Genomic DNA, 18,091 nt, shown 5'->3' on the forward strand with positions numbered 1-18,091 from the left:
AAAACGCTGAAGAAGCACTTTATCCTGTAATCTTTCTCAGTAGCTGTTTTCTCCTATGACTTTATCAGTCTCTATTGTTGTGAAGGAGTTTTGACAAACTCAAATTTGTAACATTGTTTCAGTTCACTGAGGTTAGAGACTTGTTTCTGCACAGCTCTCTGAATCCAATCCAGTTTTATTTATAAAGCACTTTATATTACCAAATGGACCAAAGTACTGTACACAATACATAAAGAACATTAAATGGACAAATGCCCTTCCACAAACATAAAAAAGTAAGATTCTAAGATTTGAAATATAATTAAAAAAAACAAATAACCAAACATACAATACGACAAAAATAAACAATACGCACAAAATCAAATCAACCCTATGTAGCATCAAGAACTATAAGAAAGAGGTGAGTTTTAAGAAGAGTTTTAAAAACAGACATTGATGTAGCCTGTGTGATGTGCAGTAGTAAGTTTTCACTTTTTTTTTAGCTACCACAGCAAGAGTGCATTTCCTCATAATTTTAGCTTTTTTTGGACACACTGAGGAGCAGCTGATCAGCTGACCTGAGTGAGCAGGAAGGTTCATAATAGTCCAGCGGATTAGAGAGGTGAGATGGGGCAAGGCCATGGAAAGCTTTGAAAACAAATAGAAGAACTTTAAAATTAGTCTTTAAATGTACCGGTAGCCAGTGGAATCAAGCTTAAATGGGAGAGATGTGCTCATTTTTGTGTGTGGCAGATAAAAGACGGGCATATATTAGAACCACTGACCTCCACATAAAGTCCAATACAGTAATTCAGCTGAAGAGAAATAAAGGACAAGCCTCCATCCTGATAACGCTTTGATGGTCCTTTTGATGGATAAATCGACTGGCACGATTAGCAGATATAAACAGACATGGCGTCATCTAGCAACAGTATCACCGAACGATGCTGGTTTGTACCAAGTCCAAACTGCTGGTTTGATTATTTAATAAAGCAAAACTAAATAACGTCGGACCGAGCCTGACCCTCTGAAATGCCTCGCATTAAAGCGGAAGCTTGCCGTGACCGAAGACCAAAACTTTCTAATTAAAGGATCAAACAGAAACGTTAAGAGCCTCATATCAGAACATTTACTCACAATCAACTCTGTGGTCACATCTGAACCTCGGCAGGTTTAACGTCCACTTCAGTGAACACCACGGGTCATACTGACATTCCAGTCTTTTCCCCCGTGAAATCACTTTTTTTTTTTCACTGGCTCTTGGACCATTCTTCACCAGGAGATGCTAATAGCCTTTAGCTGCTTCCTTGTATTAACCTCTGTTGTGCATGCGCAGTATGTACTTACGTTAAAATCATAAATAAACACAAAATGCTTTATTTATTAACAAATTTAGCAAAAACAAAGCAAAAAAGACCAAAATAACAACTAATACGGCAGCAGGACGTGATAATCTTTCATAAAAACTTTGTAGGCAACGAGAGTGAGCTTCTGACTTATAAATTAAAAAGTCAAATAACGTGGCATATGCACCTTTAAGAACAGTAGTCCTGATGATGGCACAGAGTAGGCGCGGTTCTTCTGTCAGAAAATGACAAGAGCATTAATTGGTCATGGTTGATTGAATGACAGCAATATGCCTCGGGCTGCAAAACAAACTCTAATCATCACCACTCCACCACCATACTGGACTGCTGTTGTGAGGTGTTTGTGCTGATGTACTGTGTTTGGTTCCCTGATAAAAAAGCAACAATTAAAAGCATTCTTCATGTAAATATTTCACCATAACTTGTCCTGATTCTATTTAAGGGTCAGAAGAGAGTAGACGTTGTTGTGATCATCAGAGGTTGCAGTAGATGGATAAGGACTTCTCACAGTGCTGTAGGTCACTTTATCAGGATCACCATGAACCTGGAAACATTAACACAACATTTCAGCTTTATCAAAACAAGGAAGCACTGTGCAGTTACACAAATATTCCTTTTGAAGTACCTGTTTTCTATCCTAAGCTTTTTGCTATTGTTCACATGGTACCAGTATGAAAAAATCTTATTATACAGCCCTTGCAATGGGCATTGCCATTTTATTAAGATATACTGTAGATGATACACTTAGCCCTGTCTATGTGCTGCCCTGTCTTTCTCTAAAAAAGCAGTTGGTTAAGCTTTAGTTGCAGCACACTGCATGAGCTCTATTTCATCCTATCGACTGTGTAGTCCAGAACTGCATAGCTATAAAAAATATATGTCTGTTTCACTCCTAGATGAAGCCACTAAAGCAGCTACTACTGCCACTTACTCAGGTTCTGCGGGAGCGACTGTCAACTGCCACTACATGCTCATCCAGGAGGATTATTGCTGTCAGTCAATGACTCGAAGCTATCTCCTGGGTTTCCTTATATATATATATATATATATATATATATATATATATATATATATATATATATATATATATATATATATATATATATATATATATATATATTAATTTAGATAAATGTAAATAATTAACTGAAATTACAGAGTCCAGGCACCCTATAGGGAAAGCCAATTTTAATCTGCCTGTGTTCAAAATGTCATTCTTTCAGTCATGATCACTGTCTTATTGCCAAGGTTGAGAGTCTCAATATGGATCAGTAAATATAGAGCTATTCATTTTAACTTTCCTCTTTCTTTCCCTGAAGTAATGTCTTAATTAGACAATCCAAAGCCCCTACCCATCTAACCATCTACTGTCTCTGTCCTTCACTCCTAAACATGACACCAATATACTGAAGCTGCTCCCCTTCAGGAGGAGACTGACCTCCAACCCAGAGAAAGCAATCCACATTATTTATGTTAAATATAGTTCATATTGCTCATATTAGTTAAATTTTGTGATACTGTCATTAAGCTTTAAAACCCCTCAATCAAACCTCTACAGGTTAATGTTTTGTTGTGTTTTAACCCCTTGCAGATCAATAATCAATTTTATAAGAACCTTTCTCACTGATTAATGCTAAAAAACAGTCCTATAATTCCTACTTGAACTTCACTGCTGTTGTCTCTGGGGTATCTGATGGAGGCGTAGGAAACACCATCATCTACATCCTCATCAACCTGAACACAGAAGAAACAAAACAGCGATAATCAGGAATTTATGGCTTCAGTGTGAATATTCTCACATTGCTTCACTCAGTCACAACTTCTTAATCTGTGGCTTTACAAATATGCAATGGATATATTTTGGTCCTTCAACTTGTGGCCATTGATAGTTTAGACATTCTATTTTTGTTCCACCAAATAATATCGGTTTTGTCTCATTAAGTTTTATTTTAGACAACTAGAAAGTGATCTTAGTGTGGAACAATGTTGTTATAGCCTGATTTGAGAGTGTGGCTAAGTGTGTAGAGTGGTTTTCTTGAAATCGGAAGGTGTTGGGTTCAATTCCAACTTCCCTCTACAACATGTCAACATGCCCCTGGGCAAGACCCTTAACCCCTAGTTGCCTGCTGACCTGCGTATTGGTGTATGAATGGTTATGTATTAAAGAGTGCAATTGAATGAATGTGGCTGTAGTCTAAAGCACTTTTAGATGTCATTATAACTACAAAAGTGTTAAACATAAACATAAAAATAAGAATATAAACTAGATTCTAATCCACAATACTTAGGTTCAGATAGATTTCAGTAAACCTTTTAAAATAGGACATATTTACATATTTTCACTCACCATGTTTTCATCTCTCCTGGTTTTGTTTCCTACAAAAATGAATTTAGAAAGAATCATCAGGTGTAACAGACAAAATGAAAATACCATTTAAAGAAGACAGAACATCAGAGTTCTCACGTTTAGCCCTCCACCCGATGACCACCACAGCGATTGCTAACACAATGACCAATCCCACAGCTACAGCGATGTATGGAGTACCTGAAAAGAAAAAAATATATAAATAAAAGCTTATGTGGAAATGGTTTTGAAGCCCCTTCAAGTTTTTTTTTCTTTTAGGGTGTTGAGTTTAAAAAAGCTCTGCCATTCGGTTATGTGACAATCTGACCAAAGTACTTCTTTATGTTGTGCATTTATTGAAATCTCAGGGTCTTGTTGTCCAAGGACCCACCTCTGTTCATCTAACTGCGCTCACTGAGGTCCACACAATATCCCAAAGCAGAGGCCACAATAATGCATACTTGTTTTATACAATGGATGAAGTGATACCAAAATGTAGTTATTGGTTATAAAAAAGGTTGGGATGAAGTCCATGGGTTTGCTTATAGGCCCCCATTCACAGAGATGAAGTCTTACGTTATCATTGCCTCAGGTTATCATCAACCCTGTGGGTCAGATGTTGTGTTAATATAGGAGCAATTATGACATCTAGTGTTTCAAATCAGTACAGCAACCTGCCAGTAACAACAATCTTCAAAAACGGTTCTGTTGTTACCATGAAGGTCTACTGAATCTTTACTTCCACAGGACAGGTCTATGATGTTGCATTCTGTTCTAGTTCTGGTCTGCTTCTCGTACTGGCTTCCATGTTAGATTACTGCTACTCTTTTGTCAAAATAGAAAACAGAATGGTGCAATGTCTTTTAGGAATCCTGTTAACTCTCATCTGATTGGTTCAGGAACCAGGAAGTAAACACGGGCTACACTCTGAACCGAAGTAGTTTAAGGGGCCTGTTTCAATAAGGAGGTTCAACCAACTCTGAGTTAAAACTTGAACTCTGAGTTGACTTAGCCTGAGATGGGAAACTTTGAGTTTTGGGTTTCAGAACAGCTGAAATTAGTTAGTTCAATCAACTCTGAGTTGGCTGACTCTGAGTTAAGTGCATGCACCACAACTATAAAAAGCCATTATCAATGGAGCGCAGATATTACGAGTCACCATGGCAACAGCGTCAGACAAAAAAAGGTGTGCATATTTCTCACCAGCAGAAATGGATGTGCTTATGCAAGCATATGCAGAATTTGAGCATGTATTTTTTTTAAAAAAGCAACACGGCTGCAGCGGCGAAGGAGAGAGAGTTAGCTTGGGTGAAAATAGCTGCTCGAGTCAGTGCGTAAGTTTACATTTTAATTTCTTTTTATACAGTGTTGGGTGTAATGAATTAAGTTACTAAGTCATCTAAATACTGTAATTAAATTAAAGACTATAAAACAATAGTGGATTTAATATCAAATTTTAAAAGGTATATTTTTAATTTAACTTTCTCCCTCTATAATACACTTTGGTCAATTTAAGATTAATTCATGCAATTGAATATTGTTTTAATTTGAAAGCATTAGAAGTGCAGTTTCTTGTCTCTCCTTGTATTGTTCAAGTGGTTGAGGTTGATTTGGGATTTAGAAAGTAATTAATAAGTAAATAAAACAAATTAGTAAGTAGACCAATACTTTCTCGAGACAGTAATTATTACATTAATCTAATTAGACTTGTTGAAGATAAAATTTGTAGTTAGTAATTAAGAACTATTTTAGAGTAACTTATCCAACTGTTATAATATCAGAGGTGAAACTGGAAGAACAGTATTTTATTAAACCTAATTTAATTTTCACGGATAGGTGCAATCCTGCAGGTATCAAAAGAACATGGCAGCAGCTGAAAATGAAATATAAAAACATACTTCAAGCAGGTAAGCCTTGAGCACATCATAGGAGTAGCTACCTGGCTTTACAAACATTTGACATATTAAATGACTAAATGGCATTCAGTGTAGCATTTTTGACATATGTCTAAATGTTCATTCTCATTTGACTTCTACTCAGCCAACAGAAAGAAGGCAGAGGCTCGTAAAACAGGGGGAGGACCTGCACCATCACCCCTGACAAATGCAGAAGAGATGGCCCTGAGCCTAAATGCTGGAAGGCCAATGGCTGAGGGAATTCCTGGAGGGACTTCATCAGAGCCAGTCACTCCAGAAGATTTAAGTGCCTTCATAAAATGTAAGAGGTCTACCTACAGTGTTATTTTTTTATATAGACTGAATGTTTTTTATATAGAATGAATGTGAAAACTCACCAATGTACACATTCACATTTATATGTGGAGTAGCCTATAGAATCTAAGTTTATATCTATAAATGGTGATTCTTATCTCTACCCCCCAGAGTTATCGAAGAACGGCAGGAGGAAGGTCCATCAACTTCTGGTGCACAGATGGACACAGTTCAGTGATTTACAGTAAATGCCACAGTTTCATTCTGAATTTTAGACTACATTCATGATGTAACTCTAATCTAATGTATTTTCAGTTGCCAGTTAAGGAGTTATATAGACTTCTTCTTATTAAAAAGATAGGAAAAAAACAGCAAAGAACTTGTATACTTGGACCGCCAGATCCAAAAGGCAGATCTGGAAATCGACATTCTGAAACTAAAGTGAGAGGTGAGTGTATGGTCACAGGTGAATTCTAGGAAGTATTGAAACTATTTTAAAATCTTTTTTTTTTGTTTTCTTTTTTTTAGCAGATGAAGAACACCATATAAATTGCTGTGATAGGATGGGGATATGACAAAAAATCCACTCTGGGCCTCAAAATCCTTTCCCGACGTGAATGTAACTCCCTACGAAGTAATACAACCTCTTCGTCAACAGGATCATCCATAAAAGGTCATGTCATTTCATTCCCTTTGATGCGCTCTGCGTGACTGAAATATGCGCAATTAATATGTCCCCAAAAATCAATGAGGTGTTTAAACACCACTTCCTCTTTAAAAAAGGGGAGGAGACCAAAATAAACTCTGGGTTTTCTGAAGAAAACCTGCTCCCGACCAGGTTAGGTTCACAGAGTAAATTGCCATGGTAACTGACTCTGAGTATAAGTTACCTCTCTTTCAGAAACGGGCTTGACTTACTCTGCTTTCTCAGGTTTAACTTACCTCCCTTTCTGAAACAGAAAACCCAGAGTTTCCCTCATTTCAGGGTTAACATACTCAGAGTTTTCACTTAACCTCCTTTCTGAAACAGGCCCCTGGACCGTACCTCTAGGTTTAAAAGGAGAAAATCGTGACAAAGACATTGTTGATGGAGAGGACTGATTGTTTTTAGGGAATGGTACTTCCGTCCCAGGTGACAAATGAGAATGTTTTGGGTTGACTTTACAGTAAATATCTTACTTATTGCTCCTTTAAGAGAAATATTAAAGTAAGCAAATGATCATTATGAGACTCAGAGCCTGAGTCAGAGTGTCTATCAATTTGGGTCAGGCATGGATACTGCACCTGACTGCTGTTAGGCCTCCCAAACAGCACTTGCCCCTTTAAAAGACAAAATCTTTCACCTTAAGAAGAAGATGCTTTCAGTAAAACAGTTACACACTGTGGGTGAACAAATGGGTTGACTTTCACTTTCTGTTGGATTACAACCTACACAAAATACGGATACCCTTTGTTTCATACTGGTGAACATAACCAACGACAATGTAAAAAGAACAGTGTCTGTAGGTATGTTCAAAAATACAGTATGTTCAATAATAAAGGCATCAAACTGCCATCTAATAGATGATTCCTGAATAACACTAGGCACTGCACTTCTCTCAGTTTGATGCATTGCTACAATATAAAAAAAATACCCAACAGCTGTTACACAAAAGCAGAAATTAGAAATCCAGGATAAGAGATAAACCCAGGCTTGACATTGTGTGGTCAATTCATCCTGGCTTTATACTTTTTTACGAAGGCCAAACCAGGCTCAGGAGGCTTGACTATGTCATGCAGGTTTAAGTAATTCAGGTAAATGCACATTCACAGGTTGATCACAGATTCACTAATGCTACAATGGATAAGTTGCATGCGTCAAACTTCAAACCAAACGAGCAACATCTTTTGATGAAGGCTTATGAAATACTGAAAAAAGAAACACTGTGGCTATTATAAAGGAAAACACATATGTTTGGAGCTATTTCTATGACAAAAAGTGTGAAACCATTTTATCTGACCTGTGAGATTTTATGGCACTAGAGGGCGCTGTTTCACTGACCCCTCCATAAGAAAAACATTAGAGGGATGAAACTTTTCAAGAGACAACTTTGGCAAAACAATGTTCGCATTCGCATCATATTAAAATTTAACAGTGGCATTAATGATCATTACAGACATTGTTTGTTTTTAAAAAACAATGAGTACAGAATCTGAAACAGATTAGAATAAATAGAATACGAATAAGTTAATGGTGATACCTGATATGAAATGAAAATATGTATTAATGATGAACTATATCAATTAAACACAACATTATTTCCCTTAACAGTTGTCAAGTCACCAGACCTGACGGTTTATGTAGTTTTATTTCTTAGAGCTATCAGTTTTAGGGATATCGAGTCTGTGCATTTGAGGGGCACTACGTTTGCTCTGGAGGAGTCAGTGAAACAGCGCCCTCTAGAGTCACAGAATCTGATAGGTCGTGGAAAATTGTGTAACTCCGGGACTTTAGTCACACCTCTGCTTTTTCATCAGCCATTCTAATTTTCTCAACACCTGCAATAGTCTATTAAAGACCAGTCTGTCAAACTTGCAACAACAGGACTCAAAAACACAATTAAACAGTAACGATGCTCACATGAATTATCATTAAGTTAACAATGGTAGAGTCCCTTCATCATGTTAAACATTAAAAGTACTTGACTGAATGCCAGTCAGTGAGATTTTAACGATGGCTGATTAAAAAAAAAAAAAAAAACAGAACACAGATAAAAAAACAAAATCACTGACAAAAAGACATTGGTTTCTTATCATTATGACCGCTGACTGAACAGATAAGGCACCAGAATTAACTAATCTTGGCTGTTAACATGGTCTGTAGCAGGCTAGCTGCACAGAATAAATCATCATGGTCATTTATGTGCTATTACTTTAGTGAAACCGGGTCACGGCTTAATTCAGGCAGGATATCTGGAAAATCGTGGCTTAAACCTCTATCTTTGTAAAACAGCACTCAGCACCAAAACAAAATTAAAACAATCTTACCATTGAATCCCTTTACTATGACTTAAAAAATATTATTTATTATTTGTCTTTTTGAGTTTGTCCTTTAGTCTAATGACTTTTAAGTTTCAGTTTTTTATGATCATATCCAGGATAAGAGAACAGCCCAAAAATCCTGATGGACATTGTTTTTAATAAAATACACTCTGAAGGTATTTAAAAATATAAGACAAAAAAAACATATAAAGATCTTTAAGCCTGAATCATACTGAAACATACGGTGCATACAAATATTCTTACTTCCTGGTGTGGTCTTCATTGGGTTTGTATCTTCTGTTCTGGTTGTTGGTTCTTGTGGTGCTGCGGTTGCACCTAAAGACCAATTAAAGCCATTAAAACATTGTTTTATATTCTGTTTGCTTATTAAGGTGGAATAATCCAATAAGTGGACATTTTAGAGCAATTCAGTAATCTTAAAAAACACATCAGATGAGTGAATAAAATAAAAGTAGCTGGTTCAAACTAGAAGTCAGTTATACGTAGGTGATTTTAAGCAGTAGAATGAGATTTCCTTACCTGAGGATTGATGTGATAAGGTAAACAGCTTCCTTTTTTTATTACCGTCAGGAATAACTTCACACTGAAATAACTGATCAACCGATGATGAATTCAATAAGAAGGAATCCAGAAAAGTCACATTAGCAGAGCAGTAGGTCGCTGATGTCTTCATTTTTTTCTTATCCACTTCCTGATGATTAAAGAGCCACTTCACTTCGTCTTTACAGGAGCCGGACTTGTTAACAGAGCAGTTTAATGTGACAGTTTGATTCTCCTTATGTTCAGTCACTGTGGAACAAATGTTCATTGGCGAGTTAGCTCCATTATAGCAATCATATATATAGTCATTTATTTGAAAAAGGTAAGATAACTTGTATAAATACTCACTGGTAATAACAGACAGGTTAATCACAGACCGATGAACCAGCTTTTCTTCACCTCGTTTGTATTCATATTTATATTGTTGACATTCATAACGTCCAACATCCTCAGCTTTGATGTTCTTTATGACTAGAGAACAGTTTGGAGTAACAATGAGCCCGGCTCTGGTATTTCCCTCAACCTGTCCATATGTCACCAGAGCTACCACCTCTTTGCTTTTGGGCCCACTGAGGATCCATATTGTTCCATTACAATTGAATTGACCTTCTGTCACATTTTCACAAGACAGCATGACTTGATCTCCAGCTCTCTTGATAACAGATGAAACATTTGCAATTACTGTGGAGAAAATAAAGCATGAAATATAGGCTGTAAGATAAATATTTCACATCTAGAATGTGCCTTTTGTTGGAGTTACTGGAGTACGACAGGCAGCGATGTACGGCTGTCTAATTTAACGTGCATCAGAGTCCGTCAATACAGCCTTCATTAAGTCAACATAGCAGAGCAAAAGGTTGTACATTTTAGTTTTAAAGCTCTGCAAATGTGTTTTTTTTGCCTTACCTGTAACGTGAAGCTCCAGAAGCAGAAATAAAAACACTTTAATCGATCCAAGTTCAGCCATTGTGCATCTCTGAGTGAGAGCAGAGATGTAACGTCTACTTCCTGAGACCCACAACTTCCTCATTAGTGACCGTAAATATTTTTTTTTTTGAGGTAGTATATTAGGTGGAGTAGATTTATGAAAGTATACATGTCTAATTAAATTATGTAACTCTCTGTGACTAAATAATATTTAAATAATGTTTGTATTACTAAAAAGTGAAAGTATTTTCAAAAGACATGGAAGAGAAGGAAGCTTTTCCTGTTCTGGTTTAATTTTACTGATCTGGACCTGCTGTCTCCTTCAACAGTTTTTTTTCTTTTATCTAAAAACGAGGTTACCAATCAAAACTTTTGAGTACACTGTTAATACTTTGGTTCTGCTTTTCTTTTATTAGCAAAACAGAACGGGCTATTGCTTCTGCGGAGATACACATCCTGATCAACATACTGCAAAACGCTGTTAACAGCTCAGGTCACGTGTGACTAATCTAAGACTTCCTGTCATATCACACCCCCAAAGGCTTGTTGTTGATAACTAAACAGGAAGAGTAGGAGGAAGTGAGTAAAAAGGCTCAGACTGTTTGTTTAGATAAATGATAGACGCTCTTCTTTTATGCTATGTTCAGTAAAAAAGACAGATTGTATTAACATTTTAAACATGACAGTAATTCAATGTTTAAATTTTTTTGTTTTTGATTGATCAAACATTTGTTCTTATTTAATCTCAGAAAATTTGTTTTTAACAGAAAGCATTTGATAAGAGCACATCAAACCGCAGCTCAGCTCTGCAGGTGTTAATCTAGGTCAATGATAAAGCAAACACAGGAAGTTAACACCCATTAGCTTGATGTGTCTTGAAGCTACAGCAGGGAATAATATCCAGATAAAAAAATGTGAATAAAATAAAATGTTTGAAAATATATAATATTCAATTGAAATAGTCCCTTCCAATCAATGAGAACAGTGTTAACTTCTGCACACTTGATGATCATGTTTTCTTGTGTGTAGACGCACAGTTCTGTGTCGGCAGGGTAAAAGTAATGTTCCGAGGAGCAATGCCGACGCCCCCAAGAGCTGCGGGGACGAGCCCGTGGGCTCCGCCGGCAGCCGGCCGCGCTGAAGTGGTCCTGGCCATGGGCCCTGGGGGCCAGGGGCCCTAGGGGCGCCCCGCCCCCGCGGCAGGGGCCCCAGCCGCCCCCCGGGGGGCCAGGCCCCGTGAAGCCACCGCCGGGAATGGGCCGGCGCCCACCCGGGAACCCGCCCCAAACCCGAGGACCGTCAACGCGCCAGAGGGCCAAGGCGCCTGCCAACGCAGCGGAGGAGGGCAGGACGTGGGGGGATGGGCTCCGCACCTATCAGAGACTTGAGATGTTCTTGGGAGAGGGAGCGGACCGGACCCGAACCTGGAAAAAAATAAAAATAAAATAAAAAACTCATTTACACCATCCCTCCCTTGTGCCCCACTCGCCACACACAGACACAAAAAAAAGGACGCTGTACACACATTCCCACATAGCATTCACATCCAAAAATCCCAAGTGGGGGGGGGGGGTCACCACAATTCAACAATACGACTGCCTGTGCCCGACCCCCGGCCCCGCCCCCGGATCAGGCCCCCCAAAGAGGGGGGGCCGACACGACCCGTATGGGCCACCTGACAAGAGCCCCCCCCTCACCCACTATATACCTAATAAACCCCCTCCCACCCCGACGGGGCCCCTCCAGCGGCACCACCATAGCCCGGGGGCCGGGGAGAGGCCGCAGGGCCCGCCAGCCAACCACCCACCAGGACCAACACCTCTACCTCCCCCAGCCCACCCCCCAAGCCTACTGGCTTTAACCCCCCCCCCCCCCCCCAAAAATAAAATAAAAAATAAAAATAATAATAATAATAATAATAGTAATATATATATAAATAAATAAATAAATAAACAAATAAATTAATAAGATGGGGGACCCTGGCCAGCCAGCCCGCACGAGCCATCCCAAACCCCACCAGCCAGGCGAAACCCGCACCGGGGGACTACACGGACCAGGACCGGGACAGGGGGCCGGACACAAGCCCACCAGAACGTCCACCAAACCCCCGCCCCCCCCACCCCACCTGTAGATTTAACCCCTCCCCAACACTAACATTCAAACATCTCACCATACATTCGACACTAGACATCCAGGCTGGGTAAGTCACTACTCCCCCTCCCTCCCCTCCCCCCACTAGCAGAGTGCCAACCCAAAGAAGGGGAAGAGCATCTGCCCTGAGATGTTAATGACCATGCCCCCCTACCAGCTCAACAGGCCCCGAGGGCGGCGCGCCCCAGGGACCCCAGGCCCCCAGACCCACCCAGGACCCACCCAGCGACAGCACAGCTACCAGGTCAGTAACCCACGTCCGTCACCGCGTAGCTCCCCAAGAGCGCTGCAAGCGGTGCTGTGGGCCACCCGTAGGCCTCCCAAGCTCCTCCCAGATGGGGGCAACAGACCCTGGAGTCAGACCCACCAAGCGCCCCACTCCAAGTGCCCCCAGAGTCCCAGGAACCCCTCCACCCAGCCACTGCGCCCTGCAGGAAGCAACCCACCGCCCCCCATTCCACTAAGTGATAGTGCTAATCAAAGGAGCCCAAAGAGATCGAACAGATGTGGATGCAGATGCTGTCTCAAGATTAATATGATCCAACAAAAGATCTCTATACTGAGATTCTCCTTACTTTTCCAATTCATGAGGATAGTTTTCTTTGCGATACATAGTGCAGTGAAAACCATGTAAACTATTTTATTCCCCAGAGGGCTTTCCTCAAAATTACCAAGCAAGCAAACTGATGGGGAAGGTGTAATTTTACAGCTCAAGCACTTTGATAAGTCCTTACATATCTGTGTCCAGAACCTCTGGACTGGTGTGCATAACCATAACGCATGAATATAATTATCAGGATGATTGCCTATGCAGTGTGGACAGATATTAGATTGTGCCAGACCCATCTTGAATAATCTTTGTCCTGTGTAGTGTACTCTGTGAAGGATTTTGTATTGTATTAGTTGTAAGTTGGTGTTTCTAGTCAATTTGAAAGTTCTTAGACATATCTGAGCCCAGAAGTTTTGTTCAAAGCTGACTGATAGATCCTCTTCCCATTTCATAATAGGAAGAGATATTGAATCATCTATTTTAGTCAGTGTCATGTATGATTTAGACAGTAGTTGGGGGGGGGGGGGGGGGGGGTTAAATCTAGGAACTCTAATATATTACTTGGAATTTGTAAACCACCTTTAATATGCTTACATTTTTTTCTAATTATAGATTTAAGTTGTTCATATTCCAAAAATTTATTTTTACTAATGCCATATTGCATATTTAGTTTGGAAAAATTTATGAACTCGGTTCCATCAAGTAAATGTTCCAGATATTCAATACCTTTATTCTTCCAGTATGTAAAGTTTATCATATTATTATTTTGTAGGATGTCAGGGTTGTTCCAGATGGGTGTACGACTGCATGGGATAAGTGACGACTTTGTCATTTTAAGAAACTCCCACCATGCTGTCAGAGTAGAGCTGATATTGATATTTTTAAAGCATGTATGCCGTTTTATATTTGAGCTAATAAACGGCAAATCTGAAATCATGATATTATTGCATATTTTCTGTTCTATATCTATCCAGGGCTCGTCTAAAGGATTATGCTTTATCCATTTAGTGATATATTGTAGTCTATTTGCCAAGTAGTACTTATGGAAGTTGGGCAGATCTAGTCCCCCTCTGTCTTTAGTTTTCTGTAGCGTCTTTAAGCTGATACGGGGCGGTTTATCTTTCCAAAGAAATTTAGAGATTGAAGAGTCTAGAGATTTAAACCAGTCAGATGATGGTTTAAAAGGGATCATTGAAAATAAGTAATTAATTCTAGGTAAGACCATCATTTTAATCGAAGCTACCCTACCCATGAGTGAAATTGGAAGCGATTTCCATCTATCCAGGTCATCTTCTATCTTTTTTAAAAGTGGGATGTGATTAGATTTTACTAAATCCGCAAGTTTAGACGACACAGTGATACCCAAATATGTGATGTTTCCTGAGCGCAAATGTAAATCTAGGGGGTTTTGGAAAGAGCAATTAATTGGCAGTACCGTAGATTTAGACCAGTTTATAGAGTAATCAGAAACCTTTGAGAAGGATTCTAGTAATTTTAATTACTTGAGAAAGGGAAGAGTTTGAGTGCTGAAGATAGAGTAATACATCATCAGCATAAAGACTAATCTTATGCTCTATATTCATGCATTTTATACCTTTAATAACCTTTGTTTCTCTAATTGTTGCTGCTAGAGGTTCAATAAAAATGGCAAAAAGTGAAGGGGAAAGTGGGCATCCTTGCCTAGTGCCCCTCTGGAGACAAAAGCTGGAAGATGTTTGATTATTTGTCCTGACACAGGCTGTAGGAGAGCTGTATAAAATTTTTAACCAATTTATAAAAAAATTGCCAAAACCAAATTTATGCAGAGTAGCGAATAAAAAATTCCAATTTACTCTATCAAATGCTTTTTCTGCATCTAAGGACATTATAATAGTTTTATTATTTGTACTGTAGGAATAAACTATTACATTTTTTATGTAAATAAATTAATTTTTTTATTTTTTATGTAAATAAATTAATAGGCGTAATCTCTTGTTTTACTCTTCTATCCCAGGTGGCTCTTATCTTTTGTTACTTTAAAGTTGTCTTAACATGACATACTTAGGTAATTATGACAGATTTTTGTTTGTTTTTCTTTTCTTTATTATCAGCAGTTAATGTGAATCATGAACGCTTTGTAGACACCACTTAGTGGCCATGAGATGTATTGCAAATGCCACACATCCTCAGCATCAAGATGGACAAAATATTTAAGGGTATGTTTTTGCTGAACTGACACGGGAAATTCCTATATACTACTACTACTACTACTACTACTACTACTACTAATAATAATAATAATAATAATACATTGTCCAAAAAAAGTTGAATAGATCCTCTGGACAGGTTTTTATTTGTTGAAATAGAGAATATACTCAATATTAACATTTTTATACCTTGATTATTGAGATGCATCAGAACAATAATACAATGTATTTTCAAGCCTTTTTCCAATACTCAAATTTACTGTACAAATGTTACCTTACCTAAATTCTTGTGGTATTTGTGCATTCACAAAAACACCATAATTCATCTTGTCCCGCTCCTATCTCAATTATTTGGGACTGAACCAAAAACGGTGGTTCAGTTAAATTACAGCATTATGGTTTAAGTGAGACGTACAGCTGAACCATAATAAACATGGCAGCGCAGGAGGACGCACGCGTAGCTGCTCCTATTACATCTGTTCAGTCAGAATCCACAAATTTATCTTTGAAAGAAGAACAGCAAAACTTGCCTTGATCAGCATAACTTGATGTATCATTTGATATCATGATTGGCGAAAAACAACCTTTGTACAGAGGAAGTGTGCCACTGTTAGAGGTGTCTGGTGGGGGAGAGAACTAGGGTTATGGTGCAGAGCAGCAAAAAGCTCTGCTCTCCATGGTGCTGAACTAGCAGAGGCAACAGTGAGGTTGATTTAGGAGGAGCAAATGGAAGATGGTGACATGAAAAAGATCAGCCAAAGAAGGTGATGTAGAACTGGACCGATGTGGTGAAATGAAGAAGTTCCAGTGATGACATGAGCAGATGAGATCTGGATAATTTGGAGTTTATGGAGGGATTTTTGAAGGAGACCAAAGGGTGGAAAGTTGCCATAATCAATACGGGAGGTGACGTGTGGAAATTCTTGTGGTGAATTATCACGAAGAACCAATCACAACCTGATCCCATTGGTTCAGATATGTCAACAAACCCCGGCAGAGTGGAATTATTGAGCTGGAAGGTGTCATTGGGTTGTTGCCAGGTTTTTGGTAAAAAAGAGAAAGTCCAATTTACAGTGAACAAGGAAATCATATATGAGATGTCCCTTACTTGTGAGCAAGAGAATGCTAAGCAAGCCAAAGTTGATGGTGATGTCATCTTATTTGACTGGCAGGTTAGCTGACCGAGCTAGGTTGACTAGCACATGGTGATCAATAGCCCAGCTGCTATTTCTGTGGAGATGATGAGTGATAGACCAAAATGATTTGATGATTTTGGAACTGTTGAAATGGAAATTCTGATGATATACCTTGAGCAAAGCAAGAGAGCAATGTCCAGGTGGGAGGGCAGCGTTGTTGGTGGAGGTTCAACCAGGTGGCTGCGGCAGCTGAGTTTAGCAGCTTTATACTGTAAGAGACTTGACCCAGGTTAGAGGAAAATCAGCAAAAGGATTTAAGCTACTGCAAGCCTGCATTGATAACAGCAACTGGGTAGGGTCATAATGCCAAGTAAGCTGCAAACCAGGTAGGGTAAAGCCTATTTAATCTCAAGATTGTAGTCTTTTACCAACAGACCAAAAAACTTTCACATGATCAATCAATCAATCAATCAATCAATCAATCAATCAATCAATCAATCAATCAATCAATCCATTTTATTGTCAACTACAATTTGCATTGCAGTTGAAAATTCAGACTGGGTGGATGTAACAAAGAAAAAAACAGGTCCAGTTAATTTATCATTTATTTTTTCCCTTTAGTTATTAGTTTCAGCAGGTAAATGTGAACAAAGCATCTGAGTCTAACTTGTCATTTAGTGTCATCAGCACAGAGAAAAGTAAGGATGTTCAGCAAATTTAGCCTAACTGAAATAAATGTATATAGAGAACGCATCATACAGCTTTTTTGTCACAATCTTGGGTTTTTGTTTCGTTTTTCACTTTTTGGATTGACTATTTTACTCCATGCTCCAAATTTCTCAGCCACTAGGCTTTATCCAATCAGCTCTGCTGTCTCCCTGCCACATGATCATCTCCACCTGTTGAACTTAATTAGTGACATCTCTGCTTACCTGTTTCCCGGTCTACATACACCTGCCTCAGCCAACTCTTCTCTGCCAGAACGTGTCGTTTTGCCTGCTGGGCACTTCTACCGTGTTTCTACCTGTTCTTGTGTGCTCTGCTAACAGGACTCTAATTCCCTGGTCCTGTTCAGCTCTCACTGATGTGTGCTTCCAGTGCCTGCGTGCTACTCAGTTCCCCATGAGTTCCATGCCCGTTCTGGTGGTTTCTCGGTCCGCATCATCTGTTTTGGTCATCTCCTGTTTTCATCTAGGGTTCTGGTCTGCAACTGCCTTCGTCACCTGTTCAAGACTGGTTCTGCCAGTCACCCCACCTGCATCATCTGCTCCCCTGCCCATTACTGTCTGACTGCATCTTCATCCACAATTCATTATCGCAACAAACTTTTTAGAACTAAACTCTGTGTCTGGCTTATATTGATATTTGTTTTTGTCTTTCAGTTAGTTCCTCGCAGCTCCAGATTTAGTAGAATCATTCATCTAATGTTTTATCAATCCATCCATCTTCTACACACACTTATTTGATATATTTTTAATACAGGTAACACTTAAGATTAAAGTCAATTGTTTGGCATAAAAAAGAAATCATCATTGTCATAATTTGATTTAGTGTGGCTATTTCAGTCTAAATTGGGACTGTAGAAACTTTGGGGTCCTATCTCACACAGAGCAGTGATCTTCACAGCTTGGAGACTTATTTCAAAGGTTGCAAAAATCT

The 18,091-nt window shown here is 38.9% G+C and overlaps 1 protein-coding gene across 2 annotated transcripts; it reads right to left on the bottom strand.

The window, feature by feature from the left end:
- Positions 1-1,381: 1,381 nt before the first annotated feature.
- Positions 1,382-10,455, bottom strand: LOC110367478. Of its 2 annotated transcripts, XR_004928327.1 has the most exons (9): positions 10,389-10,455; positions 9,831-10,163; positions 9,462-9,731; positions 9,186-9,257; positions 3,811-3,891; positions 3,694-3,722; positions 3,006-3,080; positions 1,651-1,890; positions 1,382-1,560 (listed from the first exon to the last, which is right to left on the bottom strand). XR_004928327.1 is itself a non-coding variant. In XM_036128863.1 (8 exons), the coding sequence occupies exons 1-8, from the start codon at positions 10,447-10,449 to the stop codon at positions 1,780-1,782; spliced, it is 1,032 nt and encodes a 343-aa protein (XP_035984756.1). In that variant the 5' UTR covers positions 10,450-10,455; the 3' UTR covers positions 1,382-1,779. The 2 variants fall into 2 exon arrangements, 1 of the variants encoding a protein (XP_035984756.1); XM_036128863.1 differs by having other exon boundaries at positions 1,382-1,890.
- Positions 10,456-18,091: the final 7,636 nt, after the last annotated feature.

The sequence above is a fragment of the Fundulus heteroclitus genome, unplaced genomic scaffold (assembly GCF_011125445.2).
Source record: "Fundulus heteroclitus isolate FHET01 unplaced genomic scaffold, MU-UCD_Fhet_4.1 scaffold_123, whole genome shotgun sequence".
In the NCBI taxonomy this organism is placed as follows: Eukaryota; Metazoa; Chordata; class Actinopteri; order Cyprinodontiformes; family Fundulidae; genus Fundulus; species Fundulus heteroclitus.